The sequence below is a fragment of the Fusarium falciforme genome, chromosome 8 (genome assembly GCF_026873545.1).
Source record: "Fusarium falciforme chromosome 8, complete sequence".
NCBI lineage: Eukaryota > Fungi > Ascomycota > Sordariomycetes > Hypocreales > Nectriaceae > Fusarium > Fusarium falciforme.
Genome location: NC_070551.1, coordinates 2649729 through 2675749, shown reverse-complemented (window position 1 = coordinate 2675749; position 26021 = coordinate 2649729). Strand labels below are relative to the sequence as shown.

The window sequence follows — 26021 nt, the reverse complement described above, 5'->3', positions numbered from 1 at the left end:
CGAGTTGATCATATCTCTACACCAACTTTCATTGTCCTGACAACAACTGCATCTTCAACATTGTTTCTAAACTTCTGGTTTTCTTGCATAGATCGAGTACCTATCACAATTAGCAGACAACACCACACACAGCAAACAAACTTACACTGGCCAATACGCGTGAATCCCCGTATCATTCAGCTCCCTCCTAACATCAACCAAAAACAGCGTCACCCTCTCTCTATCCCACCCATGCGCCCTCGTGAGCGGTGCCATAGTAAACGCCTCAAGTCCGCCCTCTAGATTCGCCCTGCTCCAAGCCCCAAGCTCTTTGAGTCTCTTGTCCTTTGGCCATGTGTTGATTGGCCATCTGCGCCGTGTCTCGATGACGTCTACGAAGCCTGTTGCTGCGAGGACATCTTTGAGAGGTGGGATCTCTTGGTAGGGGCGGCCGAGTTTGACTGAGGCTTCGTACATGAGCTGGAGACATCGGGGGAGAGCTTGCGTTGGTTGAAGGGTGCCGTCATCTGAGGAGAGGAAGAGGTCGGCTTCTTGGAGTTCGACGTAACCTCCAGGGTTTAGGTTGCTGGGGAGTATCAGAAACGGCAGGATAAGATGGCTCAGAGGCTTACTCGTAGATCTTTTTGAGATAGCCGGGCCAGTTTCCGATACTCGATGTCATCATTCGACTATGGATGTAATCAAACGGCGCAGAATGATTCCACTCCTCGTCGATATCATCAATAAAGAACTCCACATTGGGAGGCACACTGGAATGTCAGTCTAACTTCTTGATGATTGCAATTGGCACATACAAAGTGGGCTGTATAGGTGACAAGTCGACGCCAACGACCTAAAAACACTTCAATATTTTAACTCGTAACATTTGGCATGCATTGCTTACATGAGTTTCCGGGTGCTCATCTCCAAAGTCCATAGCCCAAATTCCCGTCCCTGTGCCAAGGTCGAGAACCCTCTTGACCTCAGAATTGGCTTTATTCGGCGGCGCGAGACCGAGGCTGTCATCAAAAGTAAGAAGAAACAGGTGATGCTGGAGATCTAGAGCCCGTTCAGTTAGTGCTCGTCGTTGCTACATGTTCCCCATACCTAGCCGTTCGGCTTCGAGTTCGTCATTAGGAAGGTTGTACTCTAAACTCATAAGTATTCACTTGATTCTTCAGAGGTTCAGAGGAAGCTTTAATGGACTCACTCCCGTCCTTGTATCGATGATATGTCCTTCCATTCTCACGTCTGTAGTCCACAATCGAACTACTCAGACTCTGCGTCGACGAGACCGTCTCCTGCACTCTGTTAGCACAACCCAAAATTCCATAAACAAATACGTACCTCCCCAAGAGAAGACTCTCCATCTTCAGTCAACTGTCAGTTCCCAGAGTTAGCAGTGATTTGTGGTGTAGTGTCCGGATAAGTCACCCACCGCCTCGTCGGGCACAATCTCCGCCTCAGGGTGCTGAGTCGCCATTTAAACACAAGAATCAAAGCGAGACTTTTGATCTCTATGAACTTGTTGAAGAGAAAACTCGGAAAGAAATGCAAATTTTAAAATACCAGTCCCCATCAAAACCATGCTCGCCCAGACATCCCCCTCTTCCCTCTCCCCACAAGTCGTATCACATTCGGACAACCTCGCATATGTACACAGCATGTCCCCAGGACCAACAGAAATACCCGCTCTGCAAAAAATCCGCACATGTCGTGTTGTCTTTGCAGGTTTGGGTCCTCATTCGCCGGCCCCGGCGCCCCGGGCATCCGATCGGTACCGAAGTGCCGGGACGGAGGGGAGAGAGACCCACACTTTGCACGGCGCGCGGCGCGGGCCGGTGAGGGAATTGAGAGCAGAACGCATCGCATCGCATCATGCCGTGAGAGACCGTCTGCAGCATGAATTGGCGAGGGGATTGGAAAATTGCAACGGACTCGAGCCTCCGAGGTAAACACTTGCATTTGGTGGCTACAACATTCATCACAGTCGTGGCACCATACCAAACGTCACAATCCATCAAGCAATATGGAATCAAGAAAAGCTCAGCTTCGATTGCGAGATCTCCCTAGCCTCGCCTTGGCCCTGCCTCTATCTCGAGCAACAAAAAAAAAAAGAGGTATGTCATCCAATTCTAAAAACCGCCGACTCCAGCTCCGCCAAAGAAAAATCCGAGAAACGTTTGGCGGTGTTCCCATCACCTCGTGGCGTGGTTGCTTAGTTTTTCATCCACTGATATATCAATCCCTTTCCCAACGCCTTGATATTTCCCCCCGTCGTAACGCAATGCCCGTCCTCCCGCTAAGATTCCCCGCTTGCCTAAATGTCAATGTGAAAGTTGCGTGCGCGTGTGAGTGTTGGAGTGTCGGTTCGTGAGAGTGTTGGGGAGAGACCCCCTGAGTTTTGTGTGTAGTTGTCTTCTTCCAATCGGGTTCATCCTCAACTCAAGCCGAGCATTCTCTTCGAATTCTCGTACACCACCCAGGTGATGCTCAGAGCGGGTGCAACCTTAAGTAGGTTGGGTGTTAGACCCTTGTAGAGACCTCGGTAACCCTCCCGTTGGACCGTCTTCTTGGTTACATCCCAGATTCCCGTGTATGTTGCAGGGTGCATGGCAGTTCCTTGGGTCTGAAGTCGTGTTCGCACCACGTTCAATGGATAGACAACGCTGGCTCCGAAGGCTCCAGATGTTGCACCGATGATTCCGGTAGCGATATTCCCGGGTTTCACATCGTCTTCGTGCACACCGTCGCGCTTCGCATAGTAGGTCTTGTAAGACTTCTTGAGCAGCTCAAATGTGCCCATGTCGATGGCACTATAAGGGAACATTCCCACCAGTCCCATAGTCAAGCCTCGGTAGCATGCGCGAACACCACCATCTGCGTACATCTTGATGGCCGTCTGTCGGACCAGGGCCACACCCTGAAGACCGTCCTTGACAGTCTCACACTGTAATCGAAACTTGAGGGTATCAAGTGGATATACAGAAGCCCTGCACACCTGTCAGCTCGTTTCAATCCAAGACGCAAGCCACAACATACTGCGCAATCATGCCAGCGAGACCACCCGAGGTGAATTTGGACCACGAGCTGAGCTTCTTGGGATCTCCATGGCCCTCAAAGTTGGCGAGGGCCCGCTTGGCCGCTTCGTATGAGCCAAACTTGATGGCCGTCTCTGGCATAATCTTGACCACATTCAGGCCATTTCCTTGGCTTGTCAGCGTCTGAGACTCAATCGCCGACGCTGTTACCACGACCTACCTGCAAAGAGACTCCGGACACCCCCTGACCTGACAAGATCCCGGATAGCATCGCTGAATGGTTTCGCGGCATTCTTCAAGGCGGCAATGGGGCGCCCCTGCTTGAGCGCTCCGCCCGCCGTCTCGGCGCGACTAGTCGTATTAACTAGCAGATAAACCTTTAATCGATCGAGAGGTGCAGTAGCCGTCCGCGACACCCCGCCGGCGATGGCACCCGCAACAAAGTAGCCTGGATCAGGTACAAAGTCTGTTAGTCTATATTTCTTGTGCACTGTTGAGACTCCAGTGGTGTGTCCATGGGTGCCATCGCCGACGTGCTGTGATAGGGATTCGGCCACTTCCGGCGGCGTCTCGGTAGCCGGGTCGTCATAGTCGGAGTACGGGACCGCGGCAACGGTGGCCATGTTCTCGGTCGCGTCTTGGGGTTCGTCATCCAGTATCGAGGGGACCGCTGCTTGGGCAGATATCGTCCGGTCGGCAGGGGGCCTTGAGCCGTCGAAGGGGAATGCGACTCGGAGAAGAGAACCGAAAAGGGTTGAGAAAAGGGAGCGGAAGCCGTCCGTACCTAGACCCTCTAATGTTTCCTCGCTCACAAGTGTGTCTCCTTCTGGGGTCACGCTGACCACTGAGTAGTAAAAGTCGAGGACGGCATGGAGCTGGGAATCGTGGTCGTGGGGGGGCATAAAGAGGAGGAAGTTTCTGAGGCAGCATGATTAGTGAGTGGCTGCAATGACTGATATGGGCTTTGCAAATAAATAAAAAGGCGAGATCCGGAAGAAACAAAATCTTGAATAGCGCCGAAGGGCTGCAGTCGAGAACAGAGCATATCGCGATCCGGTGCCAGCTCGGGCTTGGCACATGACGTTATGAGGTTTATCCCCGCCAAAATGACTGAGGGTCAGTAGCCATGAGCATCATCTGACGGGAATGGGTGAATGAGACGCGCAGATGATGCAGTGGGGACGACCAGGGCAGAGTTTTTGTCAAAGAGAAAGAAGAAAAAAAGAAACAGAAAATATGGAAAATGGTGTGACTAACCGCCATTCATCGAAGCTGACGTAGCCGTCGTTGTTGAGATCCATGTCGTTGAAAAACTCGGCGAGGCGGCGGTTCGACAATGTGAGACCGGCGTTCTTAAAGGCCGTCTGGAGCTCCAGCTTGTCGAGCTTTCCGTTTCCATCCTTGTCAATTGTCCTGAAGAGGGCAAACAGCTGCCTCTCTGCCTTTTCGACAAACTTTCGAAACTCTGGAATAAAGAAAAAAAAGTGTGAGCTTGCTTGTTTGTCTTGCGGGTTGAGCTGCCGAGCGAGCTCCGGAGGGTCGGGAACTTCGGGCGTAGAGATGGAGATAGAGGCATGCGTACCTTCGTATTGGATCTTTCCATCGCGATTCTTGTCCACCTCGTCCATGATGCGCTTGAGCATGTCGTCGGCGTTCTTCATGGCTGCGATGGCCCATCAGCATGTCGTGGTCCGTCTCTTTCAAGCTCCTACTCGCTTACGATGATCAATCCTCCGGAGCCCCTTCTGCAGACCTTTGAGGTCCAGCTCGCCCGTCTTGTCGGGCTCGAGGCTCGTCCACAGCTCCTCGACGCGGGCATCGCGCGAGTTCTGCGACTCCCTCAAGCCATCTCCGACTTCGCTAACCAGCTTGGACACGCTCATGACGAAGGAGGCGCCGGCGGCATATCTCGCCGGGAGGTAGATGTCCGGCGATTCGATGTCCGGGGTGGTGATCGAGGGGCGGTCGCAAGAGGAGTCGTAGTCGTCGTTGTCGTCGTTGTCGTCGTCGTCGTCGTCGACAGAGTGGAAGAGGTCAAGGTGCGGCGACGGCGATTGTTATCGGGGTTACGGAGGGGACATGGCTGAGCTGGAGGACGGGAGATAGCTGGAGATCCAATGGGGATGCCAATCGACGAGGGTTCGGGAGAGGGTGACCAGGTTGTGACGTTTTGAGGTCCACGGGGTAAAAGAGCCTGAAATCCAAATCCAATGCAGTGGAGAGCCTGGGCAGCACATGCCGTAGAGGCCCCATAGCTGAGGTGCCGTAACAGGGCGTCAGGGCCCCTAAAGGCCCTCCCGCTGCCAACGCCGGGGGATTCAGGGAAGCTCGGCGATCAATCAGAGCCCTTGCATTATGCCTAGCGCACCGGAAGGACCCGCCGGCCTGGCAGAGAAGTCGCTCTGTCTCGGCTCAAGGGCTTTGAACGAATTTCTCTTCCAGGCAAAATATTCGCTTAGCATGCACTTGGACATGCTGTTAGCCCGTCTTGTTCTTCAATTGATGCCCTGCGGTCGGATCCGGAGGCGTTTTCCCATCCCTGCCTGAACTGCAGTTATTCCCTGTCTCTTTGATTGGTTGTGTAGATCCGAGGTACCAAGACCTTGAAGTTGGAGTCCGGTGACATTTCGTGGCTGGTAGTGGCGTTGATTGATTCGATTCAACCATGGATTCGGATTCGGATCTTATCAAACACATCAGCCTTATAGCGCAAAGTATGCCAATGTTGCATTCTTGATCTATATGCCACAGTACAAACTGACTGGCCCGAGACACCCAAACGCCGCATTGATGCTATGTATGCATAATTCCTAAACCGTCCAAACGCTTCATGTCTCGTTCCTCATGTCATCCATGCTGAATCCTGCTTACTTATCCAACCCCCGAGCCTTTACAAACCGGTTGATCTGCTCCCGTGTGAGCTTGTCGTTATATTGCTCGTAGCATTCGTAAAAGGAAATGATCTCCTGCGTGGCGTCTACCATGGACGCGATCTCGACATTGCTCTCGACCAGCCAGGCCGCGAACCTCTGCACACGCGAGACTCTAGCCTGTTGCTGCTTCTCTTTGGGCTCTGCAGGGCTAGAATCCGAGAATCCAGTCTGTGAAGACTGTCCCTGGGCTCGCAACAGCGCTTGCTGAGCAGCCGCGAGACCTGCCGCAGCCGCAGAGCCAGAGCTTTGTCCAGGTGCCGAATTATTAGGTCGAAGCACGAGAGCCAGCAGAATAGCCACCAGTGCAATAATATGGGGAGCGTATAAAAGGGGTAGGTCGGTCATGTAGTGGTCGTTGATGACCGACCGGGCCAGCTGAACCTCATCCTCCACCAGCGACAGCTCAGATCGCAGAGCGCTGATGCTCCGGTACGGCTGGTGTACGATGAGCTGCGACCGCATCTCGCTGATCATGAAGAACTCGCACTCGCCCAGCTTGGACGTATCGATGGCGACGAGGTCTCCCCACATCTGCCGGGCCTCGGTCACGATCAACCTGATGTGCTGAGGCGACTCCTCCATCTTGCATGCCAGATAAATAGCGGTCGCAATGACAAGGTATGGGTTCGTTCGGCGGATCTCGACTTTCGAATAGAATCGCTTCATGTAGACTTGGGCCGTGGCCATGGACTGCTGTCGGATCGTGAGGCGCTTTGCTAACCGTATCAACTCTGTAGAGAAGTCAGCGACCATGTCCACGCAGCCCGGGGTGAAGAACGCACGTTGATTAAAGTAGATATTTAGATGGCGCTGTTGCGGGAGCGGGAACATGCGGACGAGTTCGGCGTTGTCGTCTTCGAGTTTCTGTCGCATCGTTACCAGCTGATCCTTGGTGAACTGCCAGAAGCGACGTTGCGTCGACTCCCAGTAGTTGGCCGACATGGCTTCTCAAGACGCGCCCGTCAAGGCGACTTTCCGATGAAGCTGCGGCTCTCGTAGATGGGAGAATGAGACCAGCTGGGAGGCTGATCCGAGGTGAACAAGGCACGTTGAAGAGGGGAGAGTCTGGTCTCGTCGAGGCGAGGCTGGCGACCGCCACCGCCGATCGGAACGTCCGGTGGCTGGTGCGGCGCGCCAACAAGGCTGAATCCTGTTGTGGCTGATGCATGCGCTACTTGGGGGCATTCACTTGGATACAAATGCAAGCCAAACTTGAATGCTTGAAAATTTCCAAAGTAGCGTGGAGGTTAATGAGGGGCAGACTGCCTTGAAGAAAGAATTGTTGAGGCAATGGCGGTGCGCATCGTGATGCGACTGATGACAGATTGGATCACTAGCACGGGTGACCCTTGCGGCCTTGAATGAATCGATAGCATGCTATCTTGATTTTAGTTCTCCGATGGCTATCTCGGTCTTTCTAAGCAGTTTGATTCTTTCATTATATCCTTTGAGGTTACCAGGTCGGCGGGTACTGGGTTTCGCCAATGAACAAGGCCGCAATGTCAAGTAACACGCTGAATGGCCTATTCAACCAGGGCATATTTGGAAATTACACATACGTGAAACAACTTTGCGAATTTTAGTTGAGAAACTACTTAAGTATTCGGAATATCTATTGATACTATTCACGTACATCGATTCACTCCCCATTCCAGCGCCCAGATTTAAACACGTCGAGATTGAAGGGTACAATACCTGTTTTCCGAGCCCCTGAATACTTGTATACGGAGATTCATGCCTGATTCCAGGTTTATTCCTTTCCATACTTGAGTTTCTGTCGTTCTTCCACAAGATCCGCCACCTGTCGGGCCCTTTCCGTTCCAAGACCCCGGAAGCCCTCGATGACGCCGGCACGGTCTCCAGCTGGCTCCTCCTGGCTCATCTTGAACTTTCCTTCCATGCGCTCAACCTTGATCTCGACTCCAATGATCGCCTTCTTCAGAAGCCCGGTATACTTCGCGGGAGCATCGGTCACTTTCCAGGCCTCGGGTCTGCCATCCTCGCCGGTGTGTTTCATGATGTTGACCTCCATGTGCCTGGTAAGGCCATCGATCTGCGAGTTGAGATAGGCAGAGGTCTCCTCCGACTTGGAGTCGACATAGACGGTTGCCTTTCCATATACCTGCACAGCGGCGTAGTTCCATGTAGGAACCACCTTTTGGGTCTTGGGCTTTGTCTCGGAGAGAAACTCGGGAGGGATGTAGGCGTGAACTGGAGACTGAAAGAGGACCAAAACGTCATGTTCCAGCACGCGAGTGGACTTTGTAGCTGTTTCCTCAATGATGGCTTTGCTCTGGGGGTTTGCCCTGGCTAAGTGACCTCTCAGAGTTCCAAGCTCCGTCTCGCTTGATTCATCTTCAATGTCCAGAACAAAGGGTATATGACTGGTTTGGAGGTATGGGAAAGCTCCTGAAGGCGATGAGATGGCTGTGGTGAAGAGACCGAGGGGGTTTTCTCTGATAAGACGTCGGAGAACCCCGAGATCCTTCTCTGCGTGAATGTCTCGAATGTACATGATGTGGTGATGGCGAGGGTTGGTTGTGGAAAGTAAATATTGGCAGAACGTGGAGCGTGAACCTAGGGCGAGAAAGAGATTGGTTTGAGGGCCAAGGGAATTCAATATCAACACATTTAAGGGCGCGACAGAGGAATATGGGACGGTTTATATATCTTGATCAACGACCCTCTTTAGTGTCCTCCCAGCTAACACCCCCAGGTAAACCTGACATTTGGAAGTCCCTTGATTGGTCATCCCTACCCGTCAGTGAGTTCTTAAAGGACAATCACACCTGAGTTCCCACTTGATGAACAGAGGGTGAAAGAAAAGCGGAACGTGCTAACATGCAATGTGAGTGAGGCGGCCCGCCGTATTTTCTGTCGGGCTGTTGGCTGTTGACGCCTGAGTGGAACATGTCCCTGGTGACATAACAATATGCTTAAATAAGGGGCCCGCGTATGTCAACAATGGACGAGTGTCGTGGGAGGACAAGAATCTGACTACAGCCCAGAGGCGGATCGAGGAGCCGCCAGGGTTGATGGCGGGCCGCAAGTTCCGCCAAACTCGAATTGTTGAGGAGGTATCATAAACTGACTACATGGTGTATATACGACACGTATTACAAAAGCCCTCAAAGACAAAACCATTGCTCATCCTGCAAAATCAGGTATTCTAAACCAATTCACCTTGACGAAGAGGTCATACGGGGCAAGAGGACCCTGCCGCTTGATATCTCGGTCATGATGAGACACTCGACGCCGACTCATCTACCAACACTGCACGAAAATGGCCTACTGATGGAACCTGAATCAAACTTTTTGATCTACCAGGCCAGTTAGTTTGCCGCATTAAAGGGAAGAGAAGTGAACTCACGATTTCCACCACACTGGCATAAGTGCCGATGCAAAAGACAGTGACGCCCAGGACGAATACGGTAAGGTTTGCCATCGCCGTCCACAAGTTGTGCTTTTCGTACCATTTTCCTTCCCTCAGAAGGCAATACCACATAATTGGAGGGATATAGAACGAAGTCCCCGCGACGAAAAGACAGCCAGTAAGCGATAGGAGTTCCGAGAAAAAAGGGATCGCCTCAGAGATGATCCAAGCGACAAGGCTAATAGTAGTCACAACCACTATCCAGCTAATCCACCCCTTGACTGTATTGATGTAACGTGTGATGGAGTTTTTATAGATTCTCCCATGAATGAACCGGGCGGCGACAGTTGTGTTGATAGAACCCGAGATATAGATGACTGGGATCGCCAGGCCAAATGCGATCTTTGAAATTAGGGGGCCAGCCGAGAGCAACGCGGGAGACTTGACGTCCTGTCCAACAAAGACGTAGATGAGGGACCCGGTGAGCGTGTAAATGGTGGTTTGGATCACGCCAAAGGCCGAGATGGACTTTGTGAAATCCTCTGGCGTATGCATCTCGTCCATGTAGGATATTTGTCCAACTGGGCATTCCAAATTAGTATAGTAAGTGACCAAGGCTTCAAGAACTTACTAGCAAACGCATAGGCAAAAACAATGTTTGAAATTGCAACAAAGGCTTCGGCGAGGCTGATGTTCTCCTTGGGCCAGGCAGACCAAGGATTCTCTGGCTCAGACGACTGCACCCCTGTAGCGATGACTGTGATTCCGATAGCAATCAGAATAGAGGCAAAGTCGATGTATCCCAAGATGGCAACTTCTGAGAACGAGGGTGGGATAGCGAGAATCAACAGGATAATGGCCGACATGACCCCGAAAACCAGAGAACACACGTCGCTTTCTGTCATGGTGACAAAGGCAATAGTGCCAGTTAAGCAATGTGATCCAACAACTAGAGTAAGTAAAGATACAAAGATGACACTGAACAAGACATCACCCCACTTCCCCATCAGAAGGGCTCCCGCGTCGACATAACTCTTGGCCTTGGGGTACTTGAGTTTGACGAGGCCGATGATATAGCTAGCGTAGATAGCGACGAACCCGAAGACGATTGTTACAATGACTCCTGGTATCATCCCCAGCGTTGCGTATGCTCCGGGGAGACTCAGGCTACCGAGGGCGATGGCAGTGACGATGAGGATGACGGTGAGGCGCTTCCAGCCCAGACGATGAAAGTAGGCATCGCCCTGGGCTGTCTTTTCTCTCTCAAGGTCTAGGCCCATGACTTGGCCAAGGGCTTCGTCAGAGGTTCGACGAACAGCTTCGATCTTGTCCATGTCTGAGATGTTCTTGTCGTCTGAGGAGCTCTCAGGGGCAGGAGGGGTGATGTAGTGATCCATGACGACGATATTAGGTGACTGATAAAGAACTACAGTTCTTATCAACATGCAGCGCAAGACATGGCTTTTTATAAGCTTTTTCGAAAAGGCCGTAAACTGCAAGACAAGCAATAAGGCGTGCAAGTCATGACAAGGCGTCCAATGCGAGTCTCGTTATTTCGCAATCCTTGACGAAACCCCAGACTGCGGGTCTCCTTCTTCCCCATGGGGGATTAGAATCTCCCCACAGTCCCCGCAAGAGTCTCGTGTTGTAGCAAGGAGAGCGTTTTTCGAGGCGTGAGTTTAAGGGAGATTTTAGTTTGTTTGTGTGCCTCGTTGTTTGGGAGGAGTTGGACGTGGTCGAGCTTTAGCACCACGAACTTCCTGGCAGTATACAACTTTGCAGAGTGTCTTATTATCTATCGTGAAATGTGAAAAAAGTGCTTGATATTACTATCAGGGGAGAATCTAGCCAAGTCGGATGACCGGGCCCCGGAAGAAACACCCGCTATGACCCAGTATCCGCCAACAGGGACGAGGAAACTTCCGATATAGGAAACAGACTAGTAATGATCAACAGACTATAACGTAAAAACTCTGTCAAGAAAACCCGCTCTCGTCTGTTTAGGCAGGTGAATGTGTCTTGAGGCTGTGGATGTTTCTGAAATGACTTGTTTCTGCCTGGTTATTGTGTGGTTTGAGGTGTTTATTTACTGCTGCAAGTGGAGAGATCAGATCTCAATGGGTCTCGAGCTCTGGTAAAAAAAATCCATCATGATGATCAAAACTCTTCTGAATGAATGAAAACGGACAGATGCAAACAGGGTTAGGTCATGGGGTTCTCTTTCTCCCCCAAGTTAAAATGAATGCCTCAAGCCATGAGAGTTGACCCTTGGGGGATGCTCATCCCATTGGGTATGATATTATCCCTCTTTGTTAAGTGCTTCACTTTCCTTCCCGCAAAACAAAGGATGTATCGGGAATAGTAGCAAAGAATACGGTCTTGATATCCTCCTCAGACAGCTAGTCACAGGAGGGAACAGAGTTTCTAACAGATGGCCAACTCAATGATGCATTAACGCCGGGATATGGCATATTTGCCTGCCAGTACCTAGTGAACTTTACCCCCGAGGAGTTTATCCCAGATCACTTGACTCAAAATAAGTCCCATTAAGTTCAAACCCTGCCTATCGATAAAGTGACTGTATCCATTAAGCTCATTCACGGCAACTTATCGTTTGCACAGGGCCCTATAAACACCAACGAGGCTGTGCGCTGCGAAGCAGAACTCTATACAACAAACTCTATAAACAATAATAAACAGGAGCGTCTCCTATTAATATTTCATTTCCTTTTTCCTTCAACAAACAGAGAAAGCCCGATCTTTCTTAAGTATTACTTCATTTTATAGGACATGTTCAACACCCGCCCAATCGCTTCTCGCATCCATTATTCAACATCACAAACAGGCATCAGGCTCTGTTCGCCCGCTCGCTCATATTAGTTCATCGACCATATACAAGCTCCAGGCTCTGATGTAAAGCATATCATCTCAGTCCCAAATGTCTTCCGCATAACCATCACTCAACATCACCATGGAGGGACCCAGTGGTGAGGTCAGAGACCACACCCTTCGCGCCACAAACTTCAACGAGGTGTATCCCCTATACCCCTGGGCTCGCAGAGAGAAACGTCTGGCAATCTTTTCAAATTATCCACCTAGACATGCCCATCGCTGCCCCGCTGGGGGTCATCCGGTTCTGCTTTACCAGTCCGACAGATCCTTTAGCTGGGACAGTATACAGGTCGTCGGCTTCCACGTGGACACCGCCTTTGGATATCACCAAGGAATCCGAGAGCTGTACAAGTGCGCCCGAGAAGTTTTCCGGAGCCAACCAACTCGTTTATTTGTGCATGGATACTTTGTCTATGGTTCTTCTCTCGAGCGGTGGGTGTTTGACCGATCTGGCATGTACTGCTCTGGGTCAACACCTTTTGACCCAAACTCGATATGGCCGGGCACCATTATGAACCAGTTGATTGTCGACGTCGTTAAGAACTACCAATGGATGAGCGACATCGAGTTAGGCGTGAATCCAAGCGTTCGCTATGATGGTATAGGGAGTTTTATTCCGGCTCATGGCTACTATCCTCAACCCAAGCTATACCTGGAACGAACGCCGCTTGTGCATCCCCGCAAGATCGTGAGCCGATGCACCATTTGCTACCGAGCAAGGACGTTTGGTTCCGAGTACGAATATGTGGTCAAGTTCTCATGGCGGTCGCGATCTCGAAGCCCGGAGGAAGAGATGCTACGGCTTGCCAAGCAGCGAAACGTCCAGGGAGTGGTGCGACTGGTCAGCTATCATGTAGTTGATGAATCATCCAACCTTTGTCAACGCTTGCAGCTTATAAGGCACAGGGACTTCTCACGTGCTGATCCAGCGACTACGCCATCAAAGGACTTAAACATGTCCTGCCTGGTTGTCACTCCGTCCGGACGCCCTATATCAAAGTTCGACGACATCCCAGAGCTGCTCGAGGCCTTCCGCGATGCTCTCAAGGCACACCAGTCTCTATATATTGACGGTGGGATCCTCCATCGGGATATCTCCACTGGAAACATTATCATCCCCGACATTGAGATAGAAGGGGAGCCGCGTGGAATGTTGATCGACCTGGACCTGAGCAAAGAAGTAGCAGATCTCTCCGCTACATCCGAACAGGTCGTTGGGACCAGACCCTTCATGTCAATCGACTTGATGAAACACGGACAGCACTCGTGTCTTCATGATCTGGACTCTTTCTTCTTCGTCTTTCTCTGGGTTGTCATCTGCCGAGACGACGAACCCTCACCTGAGAGTGTGCTCGACGGTTGGAGCGGCCGAAGCTTTGATCACCTAGCGAGAAGAAAAGCCAAGGACATCTCGTTAGACAACTTTCACGTCCTTGTATCAGAGTTCCCGCCCTTGTTCAAGTGCCTCAGCAGGCTAGCGTACGAGCTGCGTGACATGGTCGATACCCCGTGGAAATACATTTCCCACCCTGGGTAGAAACTCCAAATCGAGCGTCGGTATATTGAGATGATTGGCGCGTTTGAGGCGGCCTTGGATGACTATATTTCGGGAAAGCTTGGGGAGGTTGAAGAGGATTGAGCTGGCGTTGCGATAAGCCACTACTAATAAGCAGGAAATTACAAGGCAAACGGCACGATAGGCATAACAACAAGATCAGCGGGTAGTATAGGGTTATCGGGTTCCACGGGGTCAAGCTACCAACATTTGTTGGCAGAAGAGTGGCATTGTATATGTTGTCTCCACGGGCAGATTTTCGTCATACTATTATATTAGATTGTCGAACGCGATCCGTTCAAGTCTCGAACATTGATCCAGAGTGCCGTGCATGTGCTTACCCCCTCCTGCAGATGGTGACAGCCCTTGACAATAGGGCGCAACGCCATGGCATGCCGCGCGGTGGGTCACTCCCCACGAACCATCCATCACGATCCGGGGTATCATGTACAAGAATGCGAGCAAGAGGTGCTATTATTACAGTCTTATCCAGTAAATGTTAGAGCTGATTCTTATGGAAGCCAACTATTCACTGGTCTCTTGCTGGGGGGCCGTAGTTACCGGCCAACTCGTGCGTGTTTCCAACTAACAGCCAGGATGATAGCCGTGGCCGAGTCATTCATATAAGCCTGCCCATCTTGTACAACTCCGGCCGGCGGCCTACCTGGTCCCGGCCCGGTATTGCACAACACCAATGAAAACTGGGCCAGCTATCAAGTATAAAGGCCAGGGTCCAACCAGGCATGTACAGTCATGGATTTATCTCGTCATCGTGTCGTTACACTCTTTGTCTCACTTACACCATGGCTTCCACAAGGGCATCGACTGATGACCAGCATGAGCCCACATCATCTGAGCTGGACAAGAATCAAAAGAGGTTTGTCTCTATCGCATCTATCTCTGTAGACACTCGCTTATTCTTTCGTGTCAAGGAAACTCCGTAACCGTCTCTCCCAGCGCGCCTTTCGTCGAAGACAAGCCGAGTATCTCAGGGATCTGAGGAATCGAGCCGAAGCCTCGCAGAAGCCAGACAATGAGAGAGTCGCCGAGCTCGAAGAGGAGAATGGCCGTCTACGTGCTCACATCACCGAGCTACAGTCGCGGTTGGAAGGTGTACAAGTCACGCTTCAGATGATAGCTTCATCATCTTCCAAGATTCTTGGTCGATCTGGGAGTTCTCTGCCTCGTCAACCACGGATCGAAGAGAGAGACTCGGAACAGGAAGAGAACGAGCCATCAAGGGACGAATCTATTACTGCTGATAAAGCACAGTCTGACTCAACCCCTTGGCCACCCTTTTCTTCTGCTGCCCTCGAAGCTATCCAAATCCCTGACCTGTCCTTCCCAACCGACGTCGATTCCACCATCGAAATTCCAATCAGTGATGCCGTTCAAGCAAGATCCAACCTGATACGCGACGTCATGGGCAGCGTAGGCCCAATCGACCCGAACCTATCCAAGTCCCCCCTACAGCTGCAGAGAATACCGAATATCTGGAACTTCAATTATCAGATGGGCAACCAGGCATACATCGATGCCATCGAGTCTTGTGCGTCCTCCAGACCCACGAGCGGCTTGAGATGGGTCGATTCCAACTCGCCAATCTCGGACCACATCCAGATCTTGAAGAGATTGTTATTGACCAAGCTGAAGCCGACGATTCTCGATAACCGGTCTTGCCAAACGTGAGTCTATTAACCTCAAAAGCTAACAGGTTACGCTCACATGCCATATAGACTCTATCAGTCTGTCTCTACTGTACTGGCCATGTTCAACAGCGTCACCCGCCCCGACGTCATGAACTGGTACGCAAAGACGAGGTTCTTTCATATCATCGAGCTCACAGCTTGGCAAATCTTGCCCTGCTCCCTCACCTATTCAAGAGTGCACGAACGATATCGACCGACAGAGCTTCAACTTGGTCTGCAAGGGCAGTACCCTTGCGTTGTCGACTGGATCCCTTTTGCGTCGATACGAGATCGGATTATACAACTTCATGCCGCCAACCCCTGTGTTGACCAGATATTCTGCGATACCGTCAGCGCATACGTCGTCGAGTCTACCCTCTCTGAGTTGGTAGTAGGGGGCTCCTTGATGAAGGTTTACATCCGCGTAACAGACCTCATCGCAAGCATGGCTCTCCAACAAGGCGAAGGCGAAGGTATAGACAGCATGGCATCTCTCCCAGCACCCGACATCAAAACACTCTTCTCATCCCCCGAGTACGCATACCTCGCCTTCAAGCACCTCAAGATGGACTGCGGAGCCTCGTACTACAAGATCGACCCCGTCTTCTTCAGCAAGTACCCTGAGCTGTGTGATCCGTCCGACGATATTGTGGCCTCGGGGGTGCCCCTAAAGCCGGGGACGCAGACGACACTTACAAGCCCCAACTACGTCGACGCCGTGACAGTTGCGACTTATTGTAGTTTTATCAACTTTTCCTTTGACGCGGCTACGGCACTGTCTCGGTTAGAGTATGTCTAACCAATGTCCAGTCTTTCAATTTTAGCGATTTAGAATTAGCTATATTGGCGTTCATGATGATCACTCGTTCTAGTGTGCAAGGGTATTAGATCAAATACGTTCAAAATACTTCATTACACAAACCTGGTTTCAAAATTCTGGAAAGTACAAGATGCATGATTACACGTTTGCTCAGCTAGAATGCAGCACAGTGAAATTGCAGATACCTATACAATAACTCGGTCCACCTAGCTTCCATGATGAACTCCACCAAATCATGACTGACGTAAATGCGCCGCCGGCGCGAGCTTCGATATCGGACCGGCCGCATGCAGCATTCAACTGACACTTCTCCACCTTGTGTCAAGTTGTGCAAACTACAAGACATGGAATCATCCCCCTGCTCGGATCTTACTCACCAAATCATGACTAGGAAACAATCCACAAAGCAGAAACTACCAATCAGGAATGCCGCTATCAACGATCCGCTAATAACGGAGGGCGTCCATGGCATAGGGCGCTCAACGTCGACAGTGAGGCGCCTACATCGACACTAGGGCGCGCTTCATGTCGATCCAAGGGCGTTTCTTCTCCACAACTTGACGAGTCACGCGTTGTACGTCTCAGACATCTCTGGTGCGAACGGAAGTAATACCATGTGAATTGGTTTTCCTCATGCAGGCTCTTGATGTAAGTGAGCCGAGCGTCGACCCTTGCATCCTGGGTCATCAATATCTATTCGACTGCATGTTTAAAGTCTTGTAGTTTCAAACCAGTATATTCTCAAACTATCAAGAGGCTCTGCTAGAGTATCAAGGCTTAGTATCAGTTTGTTCAAAGCCTATCGCTGTTTACATTAGTTTGGTTTAGAGAACGAGCCATGACAGCTCAGAGATGAAACTTGGATATAGTAAATGTCATTGTCTCAAGACATGGAGAATCAAAGGGGACAGATAGGAACTCTGAAGCAATATCCTGATCCCAGGGTCGTTCTAACCGAGTACCATATCTCCTTTCTCTGTGTATACAGATACTCTAAACGCGAACGGGGTTGCTCGTCACTGGAAACACTCGGTCGTTGACAACTGGAGGTGCTCAAACTAGGTTCTTATTCCATCGTGGCCCCTCATGAGTTGTCTTGTTCCTGACATACGAAATTGGATTATTCGAATCCGGCATGCTCGCCTCCGAGGCATCTCGCCACCCTTCATGTTGGGTAACGACCCGCTGACATGAATGAACCAGAAATGTTAGAAGTTTTCTTCTGCTTGACACACGTAAGATATTTCAGAGAGCATGTGCAACAAAGAAGCATATCCGACAAGGCAAGGTTTATTCCCCAAACTAGTAGCTAATGTGGACATCTCTTCGGTATTCAGATCCCTATAATTGCAAACCGATGTTATTTTTCTGATATTGAGGCAACAATCCGGCTTCTCATATCTGACATGTTCATTTCATAGGACTGAGAAAGAAGTGGTCGTTGGTCATGGCCGTAGCCCGAAACTTCATCCCAACCTCGATCGTCCCCTCGGTCCTCGGTGCGCAGAGCATGCCAAAGCTCGGCTTGAACTTGAGTCCCGAGTCGATTCTTCGGTACTTCATCAGCTGATTCCAGGGCTGTCGTGGGTGCTTCACGGCCGTGTCTGGGTCGACATTGGGTACGTGGCATCGCAGGCAGCGACATACGACGTCCATATCAAGAGGTTGTTTGTCTTCGTTGATCCGCAGTGATTTCCAGCCGTCCTCATTCCATGGGATACTGCCGCGGATGATGATGTTGGGGCGGAACCGTTCAATGTCAATCTTGTCCTCACCCGCTTGTGTCAGTCGCTCGTTGAGCTCAGTGATGCTCGCCATGGATCCAACCTGTGTATGTTTATAAGTAATATTACTTGACCACAGCGCCAAGTCAACTCACCAGCACGGGCATCATGTCAGCAAATTTGGTGGCCTCAGTGCGTCCCAAACGATGAGGTGCTCCACAACCGCGTAGCACACGAGGCGTCGGTCCCTTGTACACTAGACGAACATCCATCTTGAGGAATTCTGATATCGGCTGAGTTAGACTCGCGGGATATTCCCAAGCGTCTGTCTTCTCGCCCCAAATCTCGGCCTTACTCAGCTCAGCGTTGCTTTCCAACCATTCAGTGCTCGGATGAGCCGGTATCTCAATCTTGTAATCATGAAGAGTAATAGTAAGCACGTCTGTATCGGAGTTCCAAGCTGTGCGGATGAGGGTCATGTCCGAGTTCTGTCGGATGGTGATGAATTCACGGTTCACAGCTGACATGAACATCCAGTTGCGGTCCAGGTCCAGGCCGGTGCGCAAGAGCTTGGCGGACTTGACTTCGAAGCCGCGGCATGACTTAACCGGATACACACGAAGGCTGATAATCTCGTCAGGGTCGGGAAGCGGCAACGAGTTTGATGCAGATTGGCGGCGGAAGACAATGAGGATGAGGAGGGGCAGAGTGACTGAAGTCACAATGAAGAGAATGGACGCCAACAAAGGGCTCTCTGCAAGATCGAGAGGTACCATGGTAATATCACCAAAGGCGATGACAAATGGGACTGGTTGTTGTAAGAAGAGAGAGTTGACGTTGAATGGGATGGCGAAGCGGCGAGTTTAAAGCTCCGCAAGCGCCGAGCTACGGTGGAGACTTGACCGTCATTCCCAGGGCGCCAAGTGGCATTGGCCATTCACTTTGAACATAAGGCATATTATGCATGAAGTATACAAGCCATCTCTACAGATCTGTCAAGGGGTCAAGTAAGCCCAATTGCAGATATCAGACTGACTTGACAACTAGCAACATCGCCGCCAGCACCATCACTCCGCTCAGGGCCGTTCTAATCAACTCGAGCACAACAGCATTCATGCCCCCATGTTCTTCATCTCGAGGCCATCTTGGGCAAATCAGGCACCCCTACGATACGTATCAGTCCAGAATTACCTGTAGACTCTTGCTTGGTCCTCCATAACTAACAGAGACACCCGAGCAGGGCCAACCAGTCGACCGATCGCCAGGACCTAACGTTCTAACCGAGGGATCCGGCGCTGGTGCTCTATCTGTGAGGAGTTACATAAGTAAAACCTCACATAAGAGTGCAATGATGGTCGCGTCCAGTGGGGCCATTCAAGATGTTGAGACAGCGTCGTTTACATATCGAACCACCTCGGATGCTAAAGGGAGAAGCTTGAGCCCTGCAGGATATTAGATAATTATTTTCTAATGTATACATGTACAATTGGTTCTTATCATCCGATTTCTAGCTATTTGTGAAGTATACTTCAAGTAGATCCCCATGGTTGACATACGCCGAGATGCGATAGGAACAGTCAACGAGGAAGTCGATTCGCATCCTACTTAGTAAAAGCCAGTCATATTGCAATTTCATAAAGGTTTAAAAGACTAGAGACCTCATTTCATCAAACCTCATAGCTTGTATGGTGACTTCTGGCTCACAAAGGTAGAGTCCACCTAACCATGCCGGAGAACATCACTTTCAATGAAATACTAGCATCCATACAAATGAATTCCGCTTAGCACCACAGTCAAATATCTCCGAGAAATTAAATTGATAGGTCAGGCTCGGTACTTCGTAACAAAGAATGCTAAAGTCGTCTGTCAAAGAACGAATAGTTGAATGTCACTGGAGGCCTCAGATCTATACCAATTAAATGCCTAGATACGGGGTGCTCAAACTCAAACGATAAATCCAAAGTGACCGCAATGTATTAGGATTCACTAAATACTCCAGTCAGTCGGCTGTCGTACCAGGCAACACGGTCCGAGACATATTGGTGCAGGCTGAAACATCTTCAGCATTCTTAGCGACGTCGTCAGCCAAGGGAGAACTGACTTACCAATAAAAGCCATGACGTGGCACGCCAGTTCCCCTTGCATTAAGATCACCGATCGTCTATCTCGATCGTAATGCAGTATTGCTCCCTCGGGTCATCCCAAGAACTTGGAATCGCTGACGCCATGGGGCTTGTCTCGCCTCACTCTTGTTCCCTTCGTTCTTACACATGATGAGATATGCGGGAAGCTCTGGACTAGTTAATAAATTACGTTAGGTCTATTATTAGTCCCGTGGTCTATGTAAATGCGCCGAGATAGTACATTTCAAGGATTTCTAGACATCGTTCAGGTGATCTAATAGTTACTTGATAGATCAACTTGAACATTGATATGAGCACTTGGAAAACTTGGTGTTTAAATCCAGAATAAAGGATAGGAATGAAACTGTTGATAGAATTAGAATAATTCATTCCTGGTCTTTTCTTAAGACGCTTTGCTATTATTGATCTGATATTTCCTCTCCGTCGAGGGCCGAGTGATCTCAACTCGTCAATGACCAGCAAGCACTCTCTCACTCGCCTACAGGCCTTTTAAGGCTCTCAGAGTCCATATAGCAATAGTTATCTCAGCTAGTTGAAGTAATAAAGCAGTTGCCATCACTCATTCCAAGGGCGTTTCATGTTGCAAACAGTTGACACACTTGTGGCCTCAAAATTGATCAGTCATCATCACCACCAGGACTTCGATTCCATTGTCAATGTGCTAAGCGCTAGGGCCGTTGCCATCTGCTACGGGCCTGTGTAACAGGCCGAGGAGACTAAGGCTGCATTCGGGGTCGCCGCTCACCGGCCTCATGGTTGGACAAAGGGCCCAACTGTCTCCAAGGCAACAAGGCCGTTGGCAACGTCGCACAAGTTGCCCGGGCACGCGGGACAGAGACACCAGAATAGCAACATGATGTAAGTGAATTATATAGAATTTACAGAAATACGACAAGAGGTATTCTGCAATTACACAGCTTTAGATCTATTTTATCTGCCATTCTATCCATTATTAGACTTCATTAACTACCTTCATGGCAGGATATGCCAATGCCTTGATGCTGGTGTCTCGTTTTCCTTGGCCCGGGTACCGGGCTGTTGGCGGTTTCGCTCGTCGGAGAGTTACGGCGGGATTGAGTTGGTTGTCTTTAACATCAGATTTGAGTGCGGATTGGCTGGAGGTGAAAGCCCGCAAGATAAGATAGAGATAAGAAACGGCGGGGCACAACTCGACAAGGCATAGAGCCTTGTGTGCTGCCTCGTCATGCAAAAGAACAGGTTACGAAAGTTGTCATGCTCAAGAGACACGGCCGTTGTCGGAAGGTCGAGTCATATCGGCATGACGCATGTTTGTCTCCCAAACGTTGAAAGCTGAACCTGGATCCATCCAAAGGGAGGCTCATCATGAGACTAATCTTCCAAGGACAAAGCAAACAAGCAACTGACATCATCTCTCCCTCCCGCTCCCGGATTGTGGCGCGCGGGGTGGCTCGCCTTCTGTGACGGAGTTCCGAGGCCACCCCAGCCTCAGCCCAAGGGTGGCTCCGCGTGGGCTGAGCTCGGACTTGCGAACGAGAAGCGTGTTTTTCTTTTTTCTCCGCCGGGTGAGACAGGCCAGTCGAATCGGCGTGAGGAGCGCCGTAGCCGACGAGACACGCCATAGGCCGTCCGTCGGAAATGGCGGTGTGGCGATGAAGAAAGATGGCACGCGGTGTGTATCAAATCATGGCTCGTCTCATGTCTGGGGGGGGAGGGCACAACTCAACTCGACTCGTGAGTGATGAGGTTTTTCTCTTTCAACACTGTGACTGGACTGGTTGATGTGTGCGTGCACTGTTGTGCATGGTCTGTTCAATGCAGAGATCACGGATGGAGGATGAGGTCTTGATGTTGTGACTGGTTGCGCCATGATGCAGCTGGTCATGGTGGTGAGGAGGCTTGGAGGCTTTTCCCCCTCATCGAGTGTTCCCTCATCGAGTGATCTCTCTCGCACAGTCTCTCCATCGTGCTCAACATCTTTCGTGGGGTCGAGCCGGCCGTTCACTCGATCAGTGGGAGCACCTGTCAGTCACCTTGAGTTGTTCAATGCCGAGACCATGTTCGACAACGTCCGAGCAATGCCTGAGACTATGCAGGGATCGTTCTGCAGGGCGCCCAAACGGGACATGATCTCTGTCTCTCTGTGTCTTCAGGGTAGACAGGATTGCTTCGTCGGTCAGCGCCCGTGTCTAGGCTGTCGCAGACTTTTTTGAGCCTGGCAGGTTTGACTTTTGCGGACAATCCAGTGTAGAGTTGCACCATCCGAGCTCTAGATTCTCTCAGGCTTTGCGCTAGGTGAACTGAAGCACAAAGCATGGCCATTTCGGGTGGTAGTCCCGAGATCTGGAGAGTTCAGGGACGAACAGTTCTCGTAGGGACCACAGGTTTGACGGATCGGCGTGGGCGAAGCCCTCCCTTCCAGCCCTCCCTTCCCTTCGCTCCCCAACCCCTTGGCCCGGACGACGAGGAACAAAGAAGCACCAGGTTTAAACCTCCGCTAGCAGGCTCACAGCCTACCCAAAATAGATAGTGCCATCGGCCAACCCCTCCCCGCATGATGCTCTGGCAAATGACACACAGCGTCCGGGCATGCTCGTGGCGTGGTGGACGGGACAAGGAGGGAAGCCTGACGAGGCGCTTGGACGGGGGAGGCCACGATCAAATCATCAAAGACCAGTCCAGTGGCAGGGCATGATGGATCAGTGGTGATCTAACCGAGATCGATTGGATGTGTGCGCCAGAGGAGGCGGTGGTTGGTGGTGGCCAGCAGCACCAGAACTGCCAGAGAACAACCCGACGGCATTCGAGAGGGTGTGGTGCGTGCAGCTGCGGCGGCGGGCATGAGAACCCGTTTGGCAAGGCGGCAAGGCGACCTCTCTGGTGTTCTCTGGCCCTTTGTTTACTTTGCCGCCGTCGTCACTCCTTATCACAAACGCCCGGCTTTGATCTGATCGTCGACAGCGAGCGATAATCGTTGGCGACGGGACGTCCATGTCCCAGCGCACGCACAATCTCACCCGTCCTGCATTGGCGATGCACCTGCTGCACCCTCTAGGGTTGATCTTGACACAGTGAGTGCCCATCCGGGCCATACAACACTGTACCTAGACGCCCGCGCTGCGGCCGCTGTGGCCGAAGGAGTTCCTGCGTGAAGGTTGCGTGGAGCGTGGGCCCTCCAGGGCGCCAATCCAGGGCACAGGAGAGAGCGTCCCATCAGAATCCCCTGCTCGGGCAGGGCGAGTTTACAGGGTGCGGGTGCGGGTTGCACGCAGAACCTGCAGGCGTGGGTTGGGTATGGGATGAGACGATCCGTTTCTGGCGGACAGCAGGCCAGCTCAGGTACCGCAGGCGATGGCTAGATCCCATCCCTGGCCTTGCCTGGGTTACCCGTGATGGTTGTCAACTCTGAGAGGCTGGTGGTTGCTGTTGTTAAAGAAAGAAAAGGTCTAGGCTTTGCTTTGTCCTGCCACTCAATCTGGCATCATAGCGCTACCCTACACTACAGTACACGGACAGCTCGGCAAACAACATCACACGGCACTTCCAGAAGCCCCAGAGATCAGAAAGCGACGGTTCATCTCGCTCTCTCTCGATTTGCCTCTCGTGGCGATGGCTTGCGACGTCCCAGAATGGTCCGACTTTTTGGGGGGGCACAATCAACGGCGTCCCATTCGGTGGCTGTCCAGGGCACAGGGTCGCGATCTGCAGAGCGTCTCCCGACATGTCCACAATGACAGAATGGCACAGTGCGAGAGCGTGCAGGACCTTCATTTCTTCCCTGTCAGCCCGCCACGTTTCCAATGGACCCATGCCCAGACGCCGATTGATACAACTTTGGGCCTCGTTCGCCCGCCGCTCATTCACTGGCACAAGAACCTGGAAGGGTCTCGAGGCCGCCTGTCACGGTCGACGCCAGCCCTCCATCAGGTGGCCCAGAAGCCGGGAATTGCTCCACGGGCTGCCCACAGTGTAGGTCATGCACCGTGCTGTCCATGGCTAGTGCTCACTGCCTCAGTTGGAGCGAGCACACACAGACACACACACACCAAGCATCCCACCGCAGCCCACTCGCCATCCATCACACATGGGCTGCATCACCCCAAACCTGGCAGCCCACCAGGGTTCACCATTGTCCGTCGCTGGAGCTCAGACCGCGATCGAACGCGAATGGATGTTTCCTTGCTTGCTCGGGGCTGGGCTGTGGGCGTCGGCACTGCAGCTCACCTTACCTCGTTCACGACCTCACCTCACACTCTGCACGATGCCGCTGGATTGGCAGCGGCAACGATAGCGGGATGATACACTCGACCTCCATCTAGATCGCATTGGATATGTGCGCCGTGGTAATCAAAGATTGCGGGGCACCAGAGGTCAGAAGTCGCAGACGAGAAACGCAGTCCCGTTCCTCTGCCTCATGCGCACTTGCAGTGGATAATAACAATTTCAGAAAATCAACAAACAAACCGTCGAGCAATCCAATCAAGGCCCGCGACGGGAGCGCTGCACCAGGGGAAAGCGCCTAATTACACGGCTTCGAGGGCCCTGAAAGTGCTCTCAGAAAGGGGCTTGCTGCACTAGCACAGGGGAATTAGAGGGGAGCCGGGAGAGCACGCGGCCAAGACGGTGCCTGAGGATGGAATTCTCTAGACGGCTGGCCATCTCTCACCTGACGAACGATGCGAACCCCTGGAAGCCTGCCTGGCAGCCCTGTTGTCGGATGTTCCAACCATGGCAATTTTGGGGACGGGAGGATTGCGATGGGCTCCAGGTCGTCAACAGAGGCGCACGCTTGGACGGTCTAACATCTTAGGGAACAAAGCTGAGAACCAGCGCCCATTCAGAGCCCATTCAGAGAGGCACCCAGCCCAGGAGAGAACCCGCTGGAGTGTGCTGGGGGCACGCTTCGGCCAAGCTGGGTGCGGTCAAGTGACAAAAGACTGGAATGGGGAACCCCGAGACGGCCGCGTCGACCTGGCACTGGGCGTGCCGGAGTTGGAGGGCATGGCCTGGCACGAGGTCGGGTAGCCGCTGGGTTTCGGATACCGCACGTCGTGCATACCAGCCCCGCGAAGTCCAGGTATCGTCAACAATGGCTGCTAGCAGAGGATGGAGCTGACCAGCCCTTGGATGCACCAGCGACACCGTTCAGAGGTTTCGACTCCACACTGTGCCGCCTTCAGCAACCCTCCCGGCAGGGACAAGGGTGGCCTGTTAGCATGCCACCAAGATTACACTGTGGCACATGCTAGTCCCAGAGAGAGTTAGCTCCCTGTACGTCAACCCAATCATAACAAGGTGGCAAAGCAGGCGGGGCGGGCGTTTGCGGGTAGTGATTCGCTAAATTTGGGGCCCACCCTCATCTCCCTGTCCGGCAAGCGGTTCGGGTGGGTCCTAAATGTGGATTTTAGTGGGATACTTTGTGGATCCCCTTGTCTAAACGTCCCCAACCAACAAAACCCGCCGCCCGCCGTCCCCGGTGCGTCCTGCGTCCTCCCACACTCAGCACCTTCTTATCAAAGCCAGCCGTCACCTCGCACCCTCACCCCTCGTACCTTCCTCGCCTCGCTTCGCTTCGCTCTACTTCCCACAATTCTCCCCCATCCTCCAAAAACATACTTGACCCAACAAACTTGCTTCTCTTTGCATCTTGATCCAAAAAGACGATATTCCCCTTTGTGACGCCTCGCACTTTATCTGTCCATCACCAACGGCGATAACGACGACTTGCTCAAGCACATACTTGGTGTCTGTGTTTATACCTCGACTCAATTAATCCCGCACCAACTCCGAATTCCCCTCCACGACTCTCCAACTTGGCGCAGTCACATCTCACCCAGACGCCTTGGACATTGACAACACATCTTGAAAGCAATCACGCGACAACAGAATCATA

General features: G+C 51.7%; 8 protein-coding genes across 8 annotated transcripts; 2 read left to right on the top strand and 6 right to left on the bottom strand.

Moving 5' to 3' along the window:
* Positions 1-66: 66 nt before the first annotated feature.
* Positions 67-1462, bottom strand: NCS54_01062500 (Hypothetical protein; the record flags this gene model as incomplete). Its single annotated transcript, XM_053155928.1, has 9 exons — positions 67-100; positions 146-565; positions 612-749; positions 795-832; positions 884-1038; positions 1087-1128; positions 1190-1280; positions 1327-1359; positions 1418-1462. The coding sequence occupies 9 exons, from the start codon at positions 1460-1462 to the stop codon at positions 67-69; spliced, it is 996 nt and encodes a 331-aa protein (XP_053011903.1).
* A 957-nt stretch (positions 1463-2419) lies between these two features.
* NCS54_01062400 (Hypothetical protein) lies at positions 2420-4903 on the bottom strand (the record flags this gene model as incomplete). Its single annotated transcript, XM_053155927.1, has 5 exons — positions 2420-2972; positions 3022-3187; positions 3241-3938; positions 4278-4683; positions 4741-4903. 5 exons carry the CDS (start codon positions 4901-4903, stop codon positions 2420-2422), a joined length of 1986 nt encoding a protein of 661 aa, XP_053011902.1.
* Positions 4904-5887: 984 nt separating this feature from the next.
* Positions 5888-6895, bottom strand: NCS54_01062300 (RNA polymerase II holoenzyme cyclin-like subunit; the record flags this gene model as incomplete). Its single annotated transcript, XM_053155926.1, has 2 exons — positions 5888-6684; positions 6736-6895. 2 exons carry the CDS (start codon positions 6893-6895, stop codon positions 5888-5890), a joined length of 957 nt encoding a protein of 318 aa, XP_053011901.1.
* Positions 6896-7703: 808 nt separating this feature from the next.
* On the bottom strand, positions 7704-8468 carry NCS54_01062200 (Hypothetical protein; the record flags this gene model as incomplete). The annotated part of the gene is made up of 1 exon (XM_053155925.1): positions 7704-8468. One exon carries the CDS (start codon positions 8466-8468, stop codon positions 7704-7706), a length of 765 nt encoding a protein of 254 aa, XP_053011900.1.
* A 720-nt stretch (positions 8469-9188) lies between these two features.
* NCS54_01062100 (Aa-trans domain-containing protein) lies at positions 9189-10771 on the bottom strand (the record flags this gene model as incomplete). Its single annotated transcript, XM_053155924.1, has 2 exons — positions 9189-9907; positions 9958-10771. 2 exons carry the CDS (start codon positions 10769-10771, stop codon positions 9189-9191), a joined length of 1533 nt encoding a protein of 510 aa, XP_053011899.1.
* A 1526-nt stretch (positions 10772-12297) lies between these two features.
* Positions 12298-13755, top strand: NCS54_01062000 (Non-specific serine/threonine protein kinase; the record flags this gene model as incomplete). The annotated part of the gene is made up of 1 exon (XM_053155923.1): positions 12298-13755. One exon carries the CDS (start codon positions 12298-12300, stop codon positions 13753-13755), a length of 1458 nt encoding a protein of 485 aa, XP_053011898.1.
* An 821-nt stretch (positions 13756-14576) lies between these two features.
* Positions 14577-16260, top strand: NCS54_01061900 (BZIP domain-containing protein; the record flags this gene model as incomplete). Its single annotated transcript, XM_053155922.1, has 3 exons — positions 14577-14650; positions 14706-15458; positions 15510-16260. The coding sequence occupies 3 exons, from the start codon at positions 14577-14579 to the stop codon at positions 16258-16260; spliced, it is 1578 nt and encodes a 525-aa protein (XP_053011897.1).
* A 1431-nt stretch (positions 16261-17691) lies between these two features.
* NCS54_01061800 (MOSC domain-containing protein) lies at positions 17692-18832 on the bottom strand (the record flags this gene model as incomplete). Its single annotated transcript, XM_053155921.1, has 2 exons — positions 18161-18832; positions 17692-18108 (listed from the first exon to the last, which is right to left on the bottom strand). Exons 1-2 carry the CDS (start codon positions 18779-18781, stop codon positions 17692-17694), a joined length of 1038 nt encoding a protein of 345 aa, XP_053011896.1. The 5' UTR covers positions 18782-18832.
* Positions 18833-26021: the final 7189 nt, after the last annotated feature.